Source organism: Haliaeetus albicilla, chromosome 1 (genome assembly GCF_947461875.1).
Source record: "Haliaeetus albicilla chromosome 1, bHalAlb1.1, whole genome shotgun sequence".
Taxonomy (NCBI): domain Eukaryota; kingdom Metazoa; phylum Chordata; class Aves; order Accipitriformes; family Accipitridae; genus Haliaeetus; species Haliaeetus albicilla.
The window spans coordinates 48272066-48292107 of NC_091483.1; the positions used below are offsets into that span (position 1 = coordinate 48272066).

The following is a 20042-nucleotide window of genomic DNA, read 5'->3' on the forward strand; positions in this document are numbered from 1 at the left end:
AGAGTTCTAAATGAGTTTATTAGAGACCATCTGGCCATCTTTATATGAGTTTATGGTCCATACTCTGCTATATGGTATTTCAAATAGAAAAACTATTTGAACTACAAGACTTGTGTTTTGAGTTAATATTATGATGTTAAGGCTAAGGATGACGTTGAACTTCTATTTTTACGCAGTTTAAGATGTTTCGTGAAAATCCACGTGTTTAATCTAATTTGAGGCAGGACTTTCTTCACAGCGAGATGTGCCCTTGTAGCTGGCACGGGTTCACATAACTAACCAAACTCATCAAAGGGCTCTTGCTTTTGTGATTGATGCTTCCTCTGAGCAGCAGTGGCCTGGGAACTCTCTGACATGAGTACCCTGTGTTCAGTCCGCTGCGTGCTGTGGACAGCCTGGCTGAAGCTGTGATTGTGTGCATTATCCTGGCTTTAAAACGCTTCTCCTGCTTTCCTAAGAGCCATCTCTTTCTGTCTAGCTGTTCCTATTTGCAAACAAAACAGTAGTCTTTGAAGTGATGCTGGTAATTACTAGTAGGTAGTATTTGGGCAGGTGTATTTGATACAGCAGTGCTAGGCAGCTGCAGCTTTGCAGGCCAGCTGTTAGCCTGCTGAGCTGGGTAGCTGCCGTCCTGGCCATGGCAGCACAGCTGCTGCTGCCCTGAGAAAAGGAGGAGGGTGAGGAGCAGAGCGGCGAGTCTGAGCTGGGGTTTCTGGAGAGCTCCTTCTCAGAGCAGCCTCACTCAGCAGTGCCGTGTCTGGATTTAAAAATATGTCAGCAGTGGGAAGAGGATGCAACGGATAGGCTTGGTTTACTACAGACCTGGTCTCTCCCTGGAGATTGCTGGGGAGTTTACCCCAGTCAGCTTCAGTGGGATGTCCTCTCCTGCATCGTAAAGGGGAGGATGGGTCATGTCCATTTGAGAATTCCTTTAGAAAAGGAGCTCTTGGTCTGTGAGGCAGCATATAGTGGGTTAAGGTTGAGGAGGAGAACAGGTACTCCAGAAGCTACACCTACTCACTCTACTGGGAAAAGTGTCTGTGGCTGGCCATTCTCATGGAGAATCTCTCCCAGTAAACAGAACTCTTCTCCCAGCTTGCCTGTGCTGCTTATAATCCATATTTTCTATCATAGCGATCCAGATGTAATTCCACATAGGTAATCTCACCTGAATTTTCTAACAGTTTTCAGTGTGTTTAGTGGGTTTGCATAGCAGTTTGCAGGTGCCAATAAATTAGCAAATTTGCCTTATACATGTGAATATGTTCAGGACTTCAAACTAAGCATTAGTAACCTTCATAGGATTATGTTGTAAACTTTGGAGAAATATGAGGAAGTGGATTCATGCTTACAATTTTAAAAAAAATAATTGAAAAAACCCCCCATAATTCAAAAGGTTTTGGATCCTAAGAGCTTGATTCTTTGTAATTTCTGCAACCTTAGTTTGGAGTAAGTGTTGCCCTACTTAAAGAATTGGTAGGTCAGATCCATCAATAATAATAATATATTTGTGGGACAGTGATTTCTAAATCAAACCTGTGCTCAAATTTCTATTTTCTCAGCTGCATAAAGAATTTAATTCAATAGTGTTGTAAAGTATTTTCTATCTGGTGTTTTCTACACAAAAAAGCCAATTAATTTTGTAGAAAGTAAAATGTACTATTCTCTTTCATTCTTCACAAAAATGTCGATAAACCAGTTTCTTTTGGTCAGAAACTAATTGAAGAAAAAATACTGAAACACAGAAAAGCATATGTGAATTAGACTGTTAGCTTTTTATTTGTATAGAATTTTAACAATGAGGTGAAAAAACAGTCTTAAGTGATAGAACGTAAGCAGCAGTGAGCAAAGGAGGTGATGCTTCTGTGTCCCACAAACTGCTCTTGATAATCTTACTCTGAGGATTTTTTTTTAAGCTCTGGATATGTACTAATCTTATTGTCATTATGGTGACAATAAAACCTTAAATCTCTTGTTCTTCCTATTAAATACATCAGTATATCAGACATGGCATTTATCTGTCAGTTTACCAACAGGAAACTGAATACTCATTTCTGTTTAAAAAAAAAAAAAAAAAAAAAAGGGCAGAAAGATGATGATGTAAAGCTTTGCTCAGCCTCAGTTGGAAAAGAGCCAATGAATTATTGTTATTAATCTATTTCTTGCAACAAATAGGTGCTCTATTATTAAAATGAAAAACTTTAATTGTCTGTCTTCCTAAAAAAGCACCGTGTGAGCATCTAAGGCCCATTAAATGTCACTTATAAAATGTCTACTCTATGCACGCTGCTGCTTATTTTATTCAAGTACATGGATTGGTAAGTGCTGCTAACTGCATCTTAGGTGGTTGTATTATCTTTTCTGAGTTTCCTGTCTGTGGTCGTTAGAGAAGATGGCCTTGAAATCTTGTGGTCTCATCACAGACTCAAGGTGGAAGGGTCTGGTTCTTCTGAGGACAAACAGGCGTATAGGCTTTTTTTTTTTTTAACAAGCTATTGGTTATTGTTTAATTTTAAACTGTAAAACATGAAAGATGTTGCAGTGAATTTCTCATTTGAGTGCCTGTACTGAAAAGATGTTTGCAATAACTTACATTATGTTTTTGGAGTTAATGAGTTCAGAAGGATGGAATAGGGGAAGAACAATCAAGAACCTAAACTTTAAGAGGAAGAAAAGAACTTGCTATCCTCCCTCCCTCCTGTCTGTCTTTAGATTCCGTCATAATAGGAATTAATATGAATAACAAATGTACGTAGGGAAGAGAGAAAAGCTATACTGTTAACTTGTTTCTTTGTTTTTAGGTTAACAAAGCCCTTGTCATTTGCGGATTGTGTTGGGGATGAACTGCCATGGGGATGGGAAGCTGCATATGATCCTCAGATTGGTGTATACTATATTGATCACATCAACCGTAAGTATTTTTCAATTTGCCATATGGATTATATAAGAAGGCTCATCTTGATTAGACTTCCCTGAGAAGCTTCTAAAGCATGCCTGGGAGCAGGGAAAGATTTCTTGTGAGAGAATTGTAGTTAAAATAACAATTCCCAATTTTCAGTAGACAAATTATCCCATTTGTATGCATGGGTTTGTTGGGGATGGTTGCAGATGTATTATAGCTGGCTCAAAATTATTTAAATGACTCATCTTTTTCTGCAGAAGAAGTCCATGTAATGTGTAGTAAATAAAGATGGGTTGCATCTGTTGGTATCTGTAAAGTGTAGGATGTTTGGTGGCTATTAAATATTCAGGAATGTACACTGGTGGAGATAGCCTGATACGAGTAACAAAAACTGGCTTCAGCCTAACTACTGAAAGGAACTATGGAGTTCTGTAAGGTAGTATGGAGCATGGGGGCTGGTATTTGTAACATGTATACGAGGTCTGGCAAAATGTACTGTAGTTCTAAGAATGTTATAGAATACATTTCAGACTATAAATAATGCTATGTTTTGTAGTAATTGGAAAGGGAATGGGGAATCAAAATGCTGGGGAAAATTTGCCCTTTGCTGCATCGTAATTGGCTTTAAAAGGCTTACAAGAAAATCTGCTGGTACAAAATTACTACATCTGTTTCTACATATATTTTTAGTTGCATGGGAATTATGTCTAAACCATACAAAACTATAGCAAAATTTGAAATACAATGCTTGTTAGACTTACTGAAATGAATATATTCCTGAAAGCATTTCTGTCTTATTTTTATGCATTTATTACTCCATATTAATTGATACCTTTTTCTATTTTCTCAGAAATTGTCTTTAATAACATAATAGAAGAGATTCTATTTGAGACCAATACCTGAATATAGGTGCCTGCATCTGTGCTAGCAGTGCTGTGTACTTAAAAAATAATAAGGTGTCTATGGCCATTTCAGATGCTTTAGGTTAGCAGAGACAACTGCACAAGGTCAGTAGATAGGGCATGGACAGTAAGAGACCAATGGCCTTCTGGAACAAAAGCTGGCGACAAGGCTCGTTACCCATGGCATCTCAAATGTATGGGCAATTGAATCAACCCTGAGATGTCTAAGCTGCTTTTGTAGTCAATAGCTATCTAGTCAATACAGTCAATATAATGTAAAGTGTGATGTAGCTGGCTGGTTGGGTGTCTGCTTTGAAGATGAGCTGATTTAAGCTCCTTTGGTTGGGTTGGACTGGAACTCCAATAACTACAATGGGACACTAGATATCTACTGTGCTTAATGAATACCTGCAGATAGACACCTAATCTTGAACTGAATCCCACTCGGTAACCACTTTTATAGCCCTGCTTCATTGGAATAACAATGAGAATCCTCTGATCTTATGTGTGGTGTTAAACGTTCCTGTATTTTAAAAAAAGGGACATACTTGATTGAATTCAAAAGGTGAAGAAAGTAAAGGATTTGCTTCTCAATCTAAATGCTATTATCAGAGGAAACTTGTCTTTAACTTCTGCTTTGGCCAAAACCATAAAACTTAAAGCTATAAAATTTTGAGAGGCAATCTGCATTTCTGGGTGTTTTGAAAGTGCTTTCAGATCACTGCTCTGATAATTGAGCTCTTTTATTTCATGCATGCTCAAAATTTTTAATCCCTTCTAAAACTCTGTCTTGTGGCTTTGTTGCCTTTTTTTTTTTTTTCCTCCAGAAAGAGGTTAAATACTTTCTTTACTTTTAAATGCTATTTCTGTGCATTGAAGGTGAATTCCTGAATATTATAAGCTCTTCATGGGTTGAAGTTCTGCTTCACACACATCTAAGATGTTGAGGCTTGGTCAGCATTGTTTTGGAATTCTCTTGAATATTGTTAATATACTGCAAACACTAATGCTTCCATTTAATAGAGGAGAGTTGAATATATTCATCTGTACACGTGCCTTTCTGTGGCTGGGACAAATAAATGTGATTAGCTACATTATATTATGTTAATGTGTATGATGGATGACAAAATGGTGTACTTTGGACTTTGGTATACTTAAAGTGGTTTCCATCCATTTTTCAGTAGTGCATTTGGTTCCTGTTATATTAATATATGAGTTGCTTTGTAGCAATTTCAGTGAAACTTCTTATTTTGTAAAGTGGTATATTTTAGTTTTGTACGCTGTATTTTGCACAGTGTTTTGCTGAGAGTACCCTTTTGCTGTTGGGAGGTAAACTGCCTAAGAATCTTATAAGTAGGTCATTTTTTTCATGTGCCAAATATGGAGATTATAACTTCTACTTCATCTGAGTGGGGTACATGTGTTGTTTTGATGCTATTGAAATCTCTAGTATGGAGATCACTAATAATCGGGGGGGGAAAGCCTTTCTAGAAAGCAGGTTTTGCACCTGCTTGCAGCTTTATTAGCAGTATAATAATTCAGATTTGTTGAATATGCTTTTTGGATTTGAACTGTTAAAATTCTCTGTCAGGACAGTGGCTGTGTTAGAATAAGGAAGACTCCTTTATTCTTTCACCTGTATTAGTTATAATTTTGTTAATTCTCGTTTATACTGGACAAAGAAGCCCAATGAGGGAGAAAAACTGTACCCACTGCTAGGAGGAGGACCAAATGGATAGATGCCTGAAAAACAAGTTGGATAAAGCGGAATTTCAGGACCCACAAATGGCAGCTTGAGAGGTAGCGCCTTGGGTAGAAATCTACTCCCATGTGTTAGGTAGGGAGAAGTGACTAAAGATGTTTCATATTCACTGCCTTCCGGCTGGATTTATTTCAGCGAAGTGTTTGAGGGAAGGCCCATTGATTCTCTCCTCTTGCATCCCGTAATTAATTATTCTGAATGGCTTCTCTATCTGATCTCTTTTTCATTTCTTTTTCTCATATTGTTCCCACTGTGTGCCTCTGTACAAAGCTACATTCGATACAACTGTGAAGTTTCATGTTGTCTACAGGACTCTAGAACTGTTATAGTAAAACTGGCCAATCCTGTTAAATTTCTCAAGCCAACCCAATAAGCTATGAGCAGCAGGCTAGACCTTAGCACAAGAGTGTAAATGATGGTTCTTCCCTACTTTTCTGTTAAAAACTCAAGGTTGAAAATGTTAAGGATGGAATTTCCATTAGTGGTCAGTGCGGGACTTATTCCGCCCCTCTTGAAGGGTGAATATTGGCAAAATTCCCACTGATTTCAAGAAAGCAGTACTAGGCTGCACCTTGCAAAGTTCTAAAAATTCTACCAAATTTCTATAACATCAATTCTTCAAAAATTATTGAAATCAATGTATATATTTTTTAAAATTAAATACTTTCCCCATCTGTGTAATTATCTTAGTCCTTTAGCTTCGCTTCTCCCATGCAAACCTGAGAAAAGCCTGCTTTCCTTAACTGCCAGTGGAAACTCGATTTCTCCTCCAGAGAGGGGTAAGAGTTGGCTGTGAGCAGTCTGCAGTTGTAAAACACTCCCTCAGACTTGAGGAAGTTTCTTTTGGTGTCAATATGTTTAAGTATAATTTGCTTTTATTATCATTACACGTTTTCTATAATTTTATATATGTTAATGATTTTTTTTTTCAAATATGGTTTGTCTTTTTTTCTTAGCTCTTACTGATTGCCTTAGAGCTTTCTCATGATCCTTTCGGATGATGTAACCCACTTTGAGAAACACTGACTGAGGTCATTACTTTATGAATATATTACCCCAATTAAGAATTTTAATGTGATGCTTTCAGCTTCAAGGGAGACCAGATTACAGGCCATCTGGCAAGGCAGAACATGCATATGATGTGGGTAGCTAATACTGTAAGAACCTAAATGCTTACCCTGTAGTTCGGTAGCGCCGTTTGTTAGAGGGATGACTGAAGGGGTATTATTTGGTGGTCAGGGACTGAGGAGTTCCTTTTATGCAGGATCCTTCTTACTGTGGCTTGGGAGAGTCCAAAGATCTTATAGCTTATGCTGTTCACTCTTATAATCGTTACTGCATATATGTACTCGTGCGTTCATCTACTTCAGCTAATTTGCCAACGTTTACTAATTTTGCTAAATAACACAGTTAGGAACTCAAGGCAATACCAAAAATAACACAAACTATTACTCCGCTTTATTTTGTATATCTACAGGCAAAGTCATCGCTTTCAGGTTTTTCCTATTCTTCTGCAGGGTTTTCAACATCATATGTTAAGTGACTGAGATGCAAACATTTATGCTCTTAGAGCTTGGATTTGGAAACACTTTTAAGCCGATATCATCTCTGAAAGAATTGGTCCTGCTCTATTGCTACCTCTGGCCTTTTGTTCTGTCCCTGCAATGTTTTTGCTTATACTGGCATGAACATTTGCATGGCCAGACAGTGAATCAGATCAGGGAGCTGATTCGAGTTGAAACTAATCTGGTATGGAAAAAAAAAAAGTTGCTATTTGTTCTCCTTTCCACACCCCTATTTATGCAAGCAAGAGAGGGAAGGTGACCTGGGGCTGTGAATGAACAGTCAGGTGGAGAGACAGGGGACAGCTGCTTTTTGTGGTAGCGCTGGTTTAAGGGTATTTTGAAATGACACCCTTGAACTTTCATCTGTTCCGCGCCCTGTGCAGGCTTGCCAGGAAGCAGTTTTGACTCCGAGGCTGTGATTTCCAGGTGCCCTTTTCAGGTGGTGGTGGCAGCTGAAGTAGCAGTCATTGCCTGCTCTGGTTCCTGCTCCCACATTGTGTCAGCAGGAGGATATGTAGTAAACACCGACAATGGGGAAGCACTCTGCTTCCTGAGGTGTGTGAGTTGTCGTTCCCCACCTCCTCTTCCTTCCCTCAGCTGCTCAGGTTTTCTGATCCAGATCATTGCATGGGATGTGTGTAGATGAACTGCTGCGGAGGTAATAGGAGCAAGAAAGGGAAACTTCTACTTCTGGCCTGACATGAATAGTCTGAGGGAATCCTGGGCTGGGACAAGTTATGCCTTGCCTTCAGCACTCTACATATTCCTAAATAACTTAGCCCCTTTACTTCCATTTCTTATTTTCAGGCTTGGGAATAACCAGGCAAGTGGTTGTTTTCTTCATTGCATTGATTTAGTTAACCTATAAAACATGTACTCTGCTGTTAGTAATGTTTAGTGGCAAAGGTGACAGAAAGGAACTGAATGACAGTATTTAAAAGATAAGGATGGGAAGGAATAGCTACTTCTAGCCTAGTAGTATTTCAGACCATCATGTCACTTTATTTTTGCCACTCTGTACTTTGTATTCAATATAATGATTTTTCTCCCTGCCTTCCACCCCCAGCACTTTTCTTCAAAACGGAGTTGGACATCTACCTTCTCTGCTTCTGCAGCTCCTCCCTACTTAGTTTTAATTGTGCACTTTGGAAGCATGAATGCACCTTTCCCAGAGACAGCTTTCTACCACTGTTTCAGCCACAAAGAAAAAGAAAATTGAATAAGAGTGATGCTAAACTTCAGGAAGCATAGAGGTAGAGGGTTTTGTGTCTGCTTAGCTTGGGAGTAGTATTCATTGGAGGTTCTTATTTCCTCACTTGGTTTCCTTCCTTCTTAAAATTTCAAAGCCTAGCTATTTACCTACACTGTTTGATGCTTATAACATGGTATTTTAACTACAGGTATTCTATTTTTTTATTGTAATCTTAAAGGCTTTCATGCCAGTTTACACCTGTGCAACTGGTTTATCTAACACAGGGATTTTTGTGGATAGACTGACTCTTCTCTGCTCCAGCCTGGGACTCTAGTACATGTGCATCTATGAAACTATGCCAGGCTGTATTTTCAGACAAGGAAGAAATCTGAAAATCCCACTGTGAGTCTGCAATTACCATTAGCTCAAGGAAGTTGAATGGTGTATCATGATCATAAATGTGCACTGTTTCTTCCCACGACCCATCACCATCTTCTAACCAAGTGGTGACATGCAAGCATTTGGGAAACAATTGTGAAGACTCTTTACTGTCAGCAAACACACATGGTTAAAATCCAAATGCAGTAGATCTTATCTTGAATCATATTTATAGGTATTTTCTCTGCACCCTGGCTGTAGGAAGGGATTAATCTGGTGCATGCTGGCTACAGAAGGAGGGCTTGAGCAATGAAGGCTCTGGATGAAAGATGATTTTAGCTGCTGACTTTTCTGTAAAGTTCATACTTGCATGTTTTTCTTATGTCTTAGTTCTGATAGTCATAGCAGTAGAATGTTACCTACTTACTGGATAATGTCGAGCAAAATGGTCAAAGTTTCTACTGCATTTGACTCCAAGATATATATATATATATATATAAAAAAAAGCGTATGCTACCCGATACCTAGAGGAAACTAATGTGCCTTAAGGATAACATGTTCAATATTTCTTCATAAAAATCTCTGAATAAATACGTCTTGGAAATCTGCTCATGCTTGCACAGTATAGCTGGAAAATGATTCATTTTCTCTCATTACTCAAACTCAAGCACAGAATTATTTCATGGAAAAGTGAAGAAGGTGTCTGGAGGACAGGAGGCATTTTTTGTGTGCAAATTTTATGGCAGGAAACAAACTGTAGAGAGCTCAGTTCTGAGCATACTCTGAATAACCTAATTTTGCTCCGTGTCTCGCTTTAGAACCCGTATTCCATCTTATTATGTGGTAGAATGTGATTTTCTTTGAGTATCCAGCAATGTGTTAGATCATTTTTAAGACACTGTATGTGTCATCTTGTTGGGCTCCATGGTCTTACCGAAACTGCTGTCTCTGTAATGTGCTATTCTTTATTTTTATATACCTATTGAAAAAATATATCAGTGTGAAATGATGTAATACTTGTTTGTGAATTCTTCCTCAAATTTTTGGGTATGAATTGCTTTTCTTGTTGTTTGAGTTTGAATCATAAGTATTTTTAAAAGTGTGGGGGGAAAAAAGAATAAGAAAAAAAATGCATTCAGAAAGCCTCTGGTATGTAAACAATAAAGTGCATTCCTTAAGCCAGTCTGGTAACACTTAGTTATTCTCCCTGAAACTAGTGCTAGTGCATTTGCTCCTTTGTTGTTCATTAAGACTTGCATCTCGGTTGCCTGCAGTATCTGTTATGCTGGTTGAAGTACTGTGAAGTAAGTGTATTTTTGCAGGCAAAAGTACTGGAGATTTGAAAGCTAGTTTGTTTATCAAGAGACATGGGATATACTTGTAGAATAAACATATCCATAGTGATTACATAATGTTGTTGATAAAATTGCTTTCACCACCCACCACTAAGCTAACTCTCATTATCCTGTGATAGCCGATATCAGACACCATTTTCCCTCTTCTGATGTTATATGTCAAAGGGTTGTTGTTGATTTTGTTTGTGCCATCTTGAGACATTTTTGTGTGAGATACCATTGAAATCTTGATTCTCCTTCGCTGTGGCTGGCCCCAGTTTGGTTTGCCTGCAGCCCTTTTCCAGGGGCTTGCCTTCAGCATGTGGCAGGCTGCTTTCCAGATATCCCCTCCTTCTCAGATCACCTCTGTGGAGTAGATTGTAATCCTACCACAGCAAAGACATTGGGGGCTGTTCAGAAACCAGTCTGGATTTAGCTTGCGGGCTTTCTTCAGCCCCTGGGGTTCAGGAGAAGCACCAGTGGTGGGGGATCCTGAATGTAGTCAGCTATTGGGTTTGGAGTTTTGAGGCCTGTGTTACTCTCTTGAAGGTGGGGTTCTGTTTGGCTGGAAGTAGTAGTCCTGCAATTATTATGCAAGATAACTGGACATGTCAGGTGTAATGGAGTTATCTTTTCATCACTTACTCTTTCAGGCAGAGAAAGTGCCACCCTGACACAGAGTAGCTGAGTTATGACATGGTGCAGCCCAGAGCACAGCTGGCTGTGTGCGGCATGCTTCTGCATCAGTCAGAACCACCCTCTTTTCAGGGCTCAGCTACCGTGGTTTTGCCACCTCTTGTATTGTAGCCTTGGTTTCCAGGTCTGGAGACTTCCCTCTAAGTTAGTATATGAGGGAGAAGGTGCATGGTATTGATGAGTAGATCCATACTTAAGATTCTAATGGATGACTCTCCATAAGTAGGCTTGCTGCTGCCAAAAAGGGGATGTCTAGTTCCTTCCCAAGCTAGGTGGTTGTTCCTCCTTTATATTGGCTCATTGGACCTTTGGTAACATGGCACAAGTCACCTAACCTCCCCGAACATGATATATCTGCTTTCATGTTATCTTTTGGAGCCAGTGAGTGCTTGTGTGTGTTTAGTACAGTGCTTTGCACTGGGTTGAGTGAGCACCAGAGACTGTGCAAAAGAGAAGATGTGAATGTGTAACGTTGGGGAGTGTGGGTTGAGGTGACAGGGTGGAAACAAACCATCACTGCCAAAAAGGAGGGCTATTACAGCAACTCCAGCTGTGGCACGTAACTCGCCCCTGCTGTCCTCCCTACACATCTTAGGTCTCTGGTCCTTGTTTCTAGCCAGGTCAATTAGTATTCCTTGGAATAGCCTCTCTTCTGAGATGGTGATTCTGCTACATTTACAGACTGGAATAATATGGACATGTGTTTAAACAGATAAGGGTTCTCTCTTCAGGATGGTAAGTATAATGTCACTATTTTGTCTCCTCTTGCTATGTGTCCTTCTCAAGTAGCAATCTAGCATCTCTGGCATGTTTTTTAGTGGGACCCCTTGAGAGTACTTGTGCTCTAACTGTGGTGCCTAAATGTAATGTGTCTGAAGACAAGCTTACATGTGACTTATTCTAGAGCCAATCGATGCTATTATTTTATTTGGCAAAGGGAGATGTTGGGAAACTATTGCTTCCACATATTGTTAATCCTGTAGTAAAATGTCCAATTCTCTCATGTCTAGCAGTAGGGCGTCAGGGAGCCGTTCCCTTCCCTGTGGGATTTTAATTTCATGTATTTTAGGGAAATACGATCCTACTGCTGATAAGGTAATAGTTTCCTTCTCCGAGTAGGCTGTAAAAATTTGGCAGAGCTGCTTGATAGCGGACAGGAACATAACATATGAAAATATCTCATTTAAAAAAAAAAATGGCATGCCTGACTGTTTCCTGTATTCCATGTATAATATATATCTTATGTAAAAATTACAGAGAACATGCATAGCATTGCTGCCCTTGAAGCAAGTTCTAGCCAAAGGAATAAACAAAACTTTCAAGGCTTAAAGTCAGTCCTGGCATTTTGGTTTTGAATTGTTTGGGCCAAATTTTTTGCTGAGTTTAAGTGGATCAAACCTGGCTGGCAGTGAGCCAGGAAGAGTGCATTTCAAGGATAGCAGTATGATTAAAGCCAGCATAGCTTCCTCTTCTATGTTACAAGGCTGTGATCATTTCAGTGCACAGGAACGTCCTTGGGTGGAGCGTGCCATCCTGCTGCTTGTGCAGTTCCGCTGGGCGAGACCACAAGTGTTTTCTGTCTTACAGAATTTCCCCCCAGTGTGGGTAGTCACTCTGATCTTTAAAAATAGGAGGAAATAAATTGTCTGTTTATAATTTTTTATAAATTTATTAACTAGGAACTTACAGTAATTTGTTTAAATGAAATTGTTTTAAATCAAGATCTCTTAATAGAATTGAGTAATTTTGATTTGAAAGTGGCTTTGCCAAATGACTCTAAAACCAAGTCAAACTAGGAATGTGTAACCTGAATATTAGGCACGCCACCACCCTCCTCATTCTGTTACTCTGGATCATTATTTTGCATTGTGATCGGACAGAGGAAGTTGATATATAAAGATATTTTTAAATCTAAGCAATGCTCTTGATAGAGACTGATGTACAACTCTTAGTTGTTCAAAGATCCATTTTAAGGAGATTCCTTTAGTTCATATCTAAGTTTATGCCGTGAAAAACAATAGTATATCTTCTTCATTTTCTCTACAAGAAACAGCTGAACTCTTGAATTTAACTGTCTGGTGATGCAGAAAGCATTGGAGAGGTCGTGCCCAGGGGGATGGTTTGTTTATTCTCCACTGCTGATGATTGAAGTCCAGTTAGCATTTTCTACAACAGACACAACCCTACAGCTCTGTCTAGTGTTCATAACCAGTGCTTAGTCCTCACCTGACCAGCAGAAATAACAGCTCCCCATCTGTCTAGCTAGCAATCTGTTTGTTGCACGATTCGTATCTGCTGCAGACAAGGTCATAAGGCATCCCATTGCAGTCACCAGTGGAAACGTCTGTCTGCCCTAAAAAAAGGAATGAGATCTCCCATGTTTATTTTATATCAGCTGTTGAATAATAAGGGTAGGAAAATGTTTGGATGTTCTTTGTGGTTTAAATCTCACTCTTTGGATTAAGCATGAAGGCCTTCACATCTCATTTTGAAGTGTTCAGCAAGCTGTTCCCTCAATGACATGCATGTAACTATCCCAATAATATTCTTCTGTATGCAAGTTTGACCTTAACAGCAGGTGCTTAAAACATTCCTGTCCAAGGAAAAAATTCTTTATCTTTGTGAGGCTTTACTCTGTGAAGTATAAATATTTGTTTTTGAAAGAAGTCTGCTTTTTAAAAAATTTTATTGCCTCTTAGAAGGTGCATGTGCTCAAATGAATGTACTTTTCACAGTGCAGCACTACAGTACCAGAAATATTATCCATAGTTCTGTCTTTGTTTTTTTTCTCTGTGGAGTAAACCTACTGATTAAAATTGAGACAACTGAAAATTATAGATGAACAAGCATATGGTGCTGCTACACAGGCACACGTTTATATATATATATGTATGTATGTATGTATAAAAAACAACTTGCCAAACAAGCGATATGCTTTTTTGAGTTTTCCACTTCATAATATTTGAGAAGACATAGAGTGAAAAATACTCCAGAGCCTTCTCTGCTTGGTAAAAGTTGAGTAACAATTCTGGGATAGTCATTCCACTACTGCTTTGCCTTTTCCAGGATTAGGTATTTTCCTGACTGAGCGTTCGTTTCGGAATAAAATACATGCAGATAGAATTGGCTGAGACTAATTTGACCAGTCAATGTACTTACGCAGGCAAATACCCGAGCCTCAGTATGCTGAAGTTAACAGTGTGCAATTTTTAAAATGCAGGGTCACCTTTAACTCATTTATGACTATCAGTATAAAAGATGTTGGCTCATGTAATCATAGTATTGTTTTGTACATGCAGCTTGGAGAAGCAAAAAGAAAATGTTTGATTGTATTTGTCAGCAATACAAAATAATCTGCTGTTGATCGGCTTTGTCCTTCTCTTGCAGTCACAAGGACAGGGCATCTGTAGGCCACGTTTTAGAACTCTGCAGGCTACATTGGGTCTTTGGGCTGCATGTTGAGCAATCCTCACTTAAAACCTACAAGGCAATTACCTACAACATGCTGGAAGATGAGACCTTCCAATCTTGTAAGATTATTCGGTGGCTGCTGGTTGCACTCTTAAAACACAATCACATCATTACATTCTTCTAAAAAACCAACATAACTGCATTTATCCTATTTAGTCATTGACCCATAAGAATCATACTTCATGCTCTTCATCCTGCTTCACAAAAAAGGACAGCTCTGGAAACACTTCCTATCCTGTGTAAATAACTGTGAATGTGGAGGTGTTAAAGCACAACAGCAGTAAGTGGCCACAGGTAGGGACATGTGTTGACCATTTAGGAGAGAAAAGGTATTGATTTGCTTCTTTGTGTGCCTGATATCTTTGTGGAAAAAGCAGATGGTTATAAACACAGATATATGTGTGTGTGTGTCTGTAGCTACAGTTTGTTTTTTGGAGAGAGTGTTCCTGTTGAGGTTATTGGAAAACTAACTGTGTATAAAGCTTCTCTGCTTTAATCTTTTATGCACTGCACTTGGGTTTACGTGATTTATACTCCCTATGCATCTATTGTGAACATCTAAGAAATACCTTTCCCAAGTAGAAATACAAAAGCTTGTCATGTGGTAAATGGTGGTGGTGGAGGGGTGTATCTGTATTTGTTTGTTTTTAAAAGTATCAGTAGTTCCATAGACATAAGGTTCTACAGGGTTAGTTTTGTGGGATGCTCCTTTTTATTTGCATGTCTTTTGGTTTATGTGATATTAACAACAAAAAAGGCTTTTGAAAAACTGGTAGTTAGTATGGGAAATTGTTATTAACCAGAACCTGTCCTTATCAGCTTTTGCTGTGACAAAATCTGTTTTCATATATGGAGTTGAAAGAGTGCCTTCTCCCCAAGAGTGCACTTCAGCTACAATTTAGAGCAATCAGATGGGTTCTGCTGCAGTTCTCCTCCCTCTGCCATCTTCAGCTGCATGTTCCCATTTCCCCCCCCTCTGCATTGGTTCTCACAGTAAAGTGATTCAGAGAATTAAAGTGGCAGAAATCTAACCCGGAGAATAAACTTTCCTCCCCCTTTTTGCAGAAAAATTCTGAATTAAATACTTTGCACTTAAATATTTTGGTACTGAATGTTACTTTTTATCTCTGTAGCTCTACCTAGATTTATAGTATGTAACTTATAAAGAAAATTCAGTGTGGTACATGTTTGCATTTGGATTTCAAACTTTTCATGACTGTGTCATGAGAATGTTTTTGTACTTAGTACAGCTTTAAAGGAAGAATATTCATTGTACAGCTTCAAAAAGTGCTGAACTAAGTCAGGAAGCATTAATGATAAGATTGAACATTCAGCCTTGACTCTTCCTCTTTGCATATTTACATTTAAAAAAAAAAAACAAACAACTTAAAACCTGCAGTGAGATTGATCTCATCACATACTTTCTTAATATGTACTGCTACCTTATGTCTGATCCTCTTGTCTATGCACTCTATGCAAGTCTGTCCTCGGTGTGACTGCTGGAGTTAAAATGCTTGACCTGAAGCCCTTTGTGAAGTAAGGACCTGTTCCAACCTACTCATTTATATTACCTGGGTAGTCAGTGGAAAGAAGTAGACACTTAAGAAGACATTTCGGTCCCATGTATCTTGGGCACCTGTCTTTGATGGAGTGAAGTGCCCTCTCAGGGCAGCGCTCTCTGTCTATTGACCATAAGAGAAAGTTGTACCTTGGATCAGATGCCTAGCAGGGATAGGGGTAGAGTTAGGTGAGATGATCTGGAGAGTTAATGATCTGTTAGTTCAGTTACAGGGGAAAAGATAAAACTCTTTTTATAGAGGGAAAGGAGAGAGATAACCACTATAAAACATAAATAACATATGGCTGTAAAAATTCATGAAGTGGGGAGGAGGGGGTTTGAAAAAAACGTAATGGCTAAGATTGCTTTTCATTTTTGTTCAGAAATGCATTCAATTTTAAGATGTCATAGAAAGAGTTTATTGGTCCAATTGTTTCCAAATACTCTGATGCAAAAAATAAATTTTTTCTTGAGTTTTAGGGTGTTATTAATTCAGGGTTGAAGATGAGGGAATGATCTACATAAGCATTTACCTGTTGTACTCTAATTCCTAATTTTGCAATTGATCCCTTAAATACTGTTTCTTACACACACTATTGTGGCAAAGAAAAACAAATGAAATTGAGCAGCTGCTTAGTAACCGAAGGCAAGCTATGGTTTAGACTTCTATAACTGTGGATTACAGGCAAAGTAAGTTGTCAGTTACTTTTAGCAGAGGTCTCTTTAAATCCTTTCTTTTTCTCCTATAAAGAAACAACACAAATAGAAGATCCCAGGAAACAATGGAGGCAAGAACAAGAGAGAATGTTAAAAGATTATCTTATGATAGCCCAGGATGCTCTCAGTACTCAGAAAGAACTCTACCAGGTGAAAGAACAGAGGCTAGCACTTGCACTGGATGAGTATGTACGGTTGAATGATGCCTACAAAGAAAAATCAAGCTCTCGTACAAGCTGTAAGTACAGTAGAGAATACAATGTAACTTCTTTGATCTGTGCCTTGCAGGGGATCCTGTTTCTCTTTAGGATGAGTTCTCAAGGTTTGCTATGAACACCTTGTACTCTGGCTTTTTTAAAGATAGCATCTCTACTTTTTTTTTTTTAAATTTAATATAAAGATACTCTGCTGGAGAGAACCCTCTTCTCTCTGATGCAATTGTGAGCTTCTTTGAGCCATGGTTTAGAGCAGTTGGCTCTGAAATCTATTTTGTCATGCAGTTTGTCAGAACAAAATTCTGCCAAATCTAGGTTCAAAGTAAATAGAATCTCTTGCACTTCATGGTTGTGTACAGAAATGACCCTACTGTCTTGACAGGTGTCTACAATAGACCAAGAAGGGAATTTGTTGCTGCTTTGTAAGAATAGCATATAATAATTTTGTAGCTTTTGTGCTGTGATTAAGGGTGAAGTAGAGATACATGCTACAATGTGAGGCAAGGAATTGGCATGTAGTAAAGTGCTGTCAGAAGCCTGTTGTTGGCCAAACATCTCTCTTGGAAGTAGACAGTGTGATGAAAGTAACATGTACAGCTGTGGATGAACAGAGTGGTTGACCTCTGAGGCTTCTGGATAGATCTTCTACTTACCAGAAATCTCCTTAGAAATTACAGCTTCCAGGAAGAGGTGATCACAAGGTGGCTTAACTAGAAGAATGGGAGCAGAAGGCAAGGGATAGAAAGTCAGGGAGCATGAGGTGCTACTTTAAATGGTGCTACTTTAACTGGACTAAGTAAAGGAGGAGAGATACCAAATAGTGGTAGGGGAAAAAAGGGAAATTTTGATTATTCATTCATTATTGCCACCCTGCAACACTGACTAGACTACAAAAGGATTTTTTTTTAAAGTATTTTATGTTTTTCTGCACTTTGTAGTTTTAGATCAACATGGATTCATTGAGGAAGGGACTAATTAATGATTTTAAAGTACTTAAATATTTGTCCTTTTTTGTCTTTTAAAAAAAGTGTTCTCAGGTTCTTCATCAAGCACAAAGTATGACCCTGACATTCTGAAGGCTGAAATCTCCACTACAAGATTAAGGGTGAGAGTGCTTAACTCATTCATTTATATTCTGTGTGCAAAGTTTATGACTATAGAATAAGCAAAGCTTGAACTAGCAGACATACCTTGTACCCTGGTACTGAAACCTCCTAATATTCTCATTAATACCATTCAGAAGTTTTTAAGGAATTTTTAAAGCTGTCTCTGTTACTTTCAGATAACACATTTTGGAGAAACTTTGACAGATATTCTAATTAGATGTGGGTTTAAATAAATCTGGTAACTATTTTCACTTGTATGCTTTTGTTTTTAAAAGGAAGAGTAAAAATCTTTAGGTGAAAATAGAAAAGTAGTAGGCCAAGGTGAGCTGCAGCTAGATGAATGTTTTTACATAATCTTTCTTCTGAACTGACTCAAAATTTTCTGTTGGTTTAAAAAACACTTTTCAATAATGGTGTGAAACTTTGCTCTGTTTTGTCATAATGAAACAGTTCAGATCAAGAATGAAAGTTTGTGTTTGCATTTTGAAATTGCTAATGAACAAAAATCCTTTATTTGGTCAACTGTGTTCAGTATGGTCACTAACAGACGCTATGTAAAGAACTTTCTTTCACAGGTTAGTCTTTAGAGAATTTATCTTGAATAAGGAGGAAATGGTGTGGAAGACATTTAAAATCTATAAAGGGAGTTCATTTAAGTTGTGGCATATAATGCTCTATGGATAGCCTATGCTTTCTGTAGTTAGTAATGAAAGAAGTTAGATCAAACCATGCAGGTTAAAAAGACAGCATCTCACAGCATAGTCCTTCGATGGGGGCTGGAATACAGACTGCGGGAGCAGAAGCAGCACAAGTGACAGCAGTTACTCAGCTCTTCCATTGCCCCCTCCTGGTTTTCACACAGAGCAGCACTCATAGAAACCTCCGAGAGTAGCAGCCTCCTTCACCTGGAGTAAGAGTTATGATTAGGAATCTAAAAATTAATGTTTAAAAGGAACTGTGGAATAGCTCATTAAAATTTTAAAACCCAGTATAAATCAGGGATGGAATGCACTGAAAACTGGCATCCAGATGTTGCCCTCCTGACGGCTTGTACACCTGTTTATCCTTACTAACCTCTATTCATAGTGCCTTATCCTTTAAGGAGAAGGGAAGGTGGTTAGTGAGAGAACTTACTTCAACACTGGAGGAGATGGGAGGAAAAATTTTTTAAGTTTAGTAGCAAGAATCAACAGCAGTAAGGACCCTGTCAGGAACAAGAATAAAAAGACAAGGCGAGAGCTTCTTTCTAAAATAAGTGAAGCAGTAACAAATGTTCCCTTTGGCAAGGGGATCACTAGTATATTTGGGAAATTAACAGTGTTGTTGAAGAACAAAACACATGACCAAATTTAAATATAGTCACCTACAATTCAAAGAGGGGAAAATTCAGACATGGTCCTGTGCTCAGTTTTTCCCGTTACTTAGCTCTGATCACCTCCCAGCTCAAGATGCAGAAATGCTGAATCACCTCGTGGCTGCAGATCTACAGTTTGTTCACTGAGGAGAGAAGCAGATGTGTTAATACAGTAATTAATTTTTTGGAGGTGCTTTCCTCTCTTCGTTGTTTCTTGGAGTCAAGAAGCCTAATATCCTGCTGGTTCCCGACACCCGATTTAATGGCATTGCAAAGTCCAAGTTGCATATGTGCCTAAAATAGGTGACCTGAATCTTGTCTGCAGAGTTTAGAAGGGTGCAGTCCAAGAATATCTGTATCAGCATAAAGTGTGTTGTCATCCAAAGCCACTGGATATGAAAATCATTGAGATAAGAAAAAGTGGAGCCCTGTGGTGCTAGGGCTGGAAAGTGGTTTTCATGGAAGATGGCAAGAGAGATATGACTATTATCATAGTTTACCCTTATTTGAATGCTTGAGGATGCTTGCTAATATGCCACCTTTTGGCATTTTACAGTATCTGCATGCATGGACTTAATGGGAAACAAAGTTAGTCATTAGTAAGCTGCTAGCCAGCTAGTTAGAATTTGCATATCGTTTGGTGAACTATTAGGTCAGATGTACTAAATCTGTTTCTCCCTCTCACGCTGGCTGAGGCTTACTGGTATCATCAGGTTAATGGTGGCTGGAGGGGGAAAACTCAGCATTTGAGGAAGTTCTGAATTGGCCTTTGGCTTTTTACTTGTTAGCTGTGCTTAATATATGCATGTGGAGCCTTTTGGATACATGAATTGCCTATTGTGCAATAGGTTGTGGAGAAAATATGACAGAAATCAGACAGCTGTTAAATG

The 20042-nt window shown here is 38.6% G+C and overlaps 1 protein-coding gene across 2 annotated transcripts in view; it reads left to right on the top strand.

Moving 5' to 3' along the window:
• WWC2 (WW and C2 domain containing 2) overlaps window positions 1-20042 on the top strand; it is a 108287-nt gene that overhangs the window by 38340 nt on the left and 49905 nt on the right. For both annotated transcript variants that reach the window (XM_069787721.1, XM_069787728.1), the window contains exons 2-4: window positions 2802-2911; window positions 16512-16715; window positions 17721-17797. In XM_069787721.1, the coding sequence (XP_069643822.1) occupies window positions 2802-2911; window positions 16512-16715; window positions 17721-17797 (391 nt within the window). The remainder of the gene's footprint in view (window positions 1-2801; window positions 2912-16511; window positions 16716-17720; window positions 17798-20042) is intronic.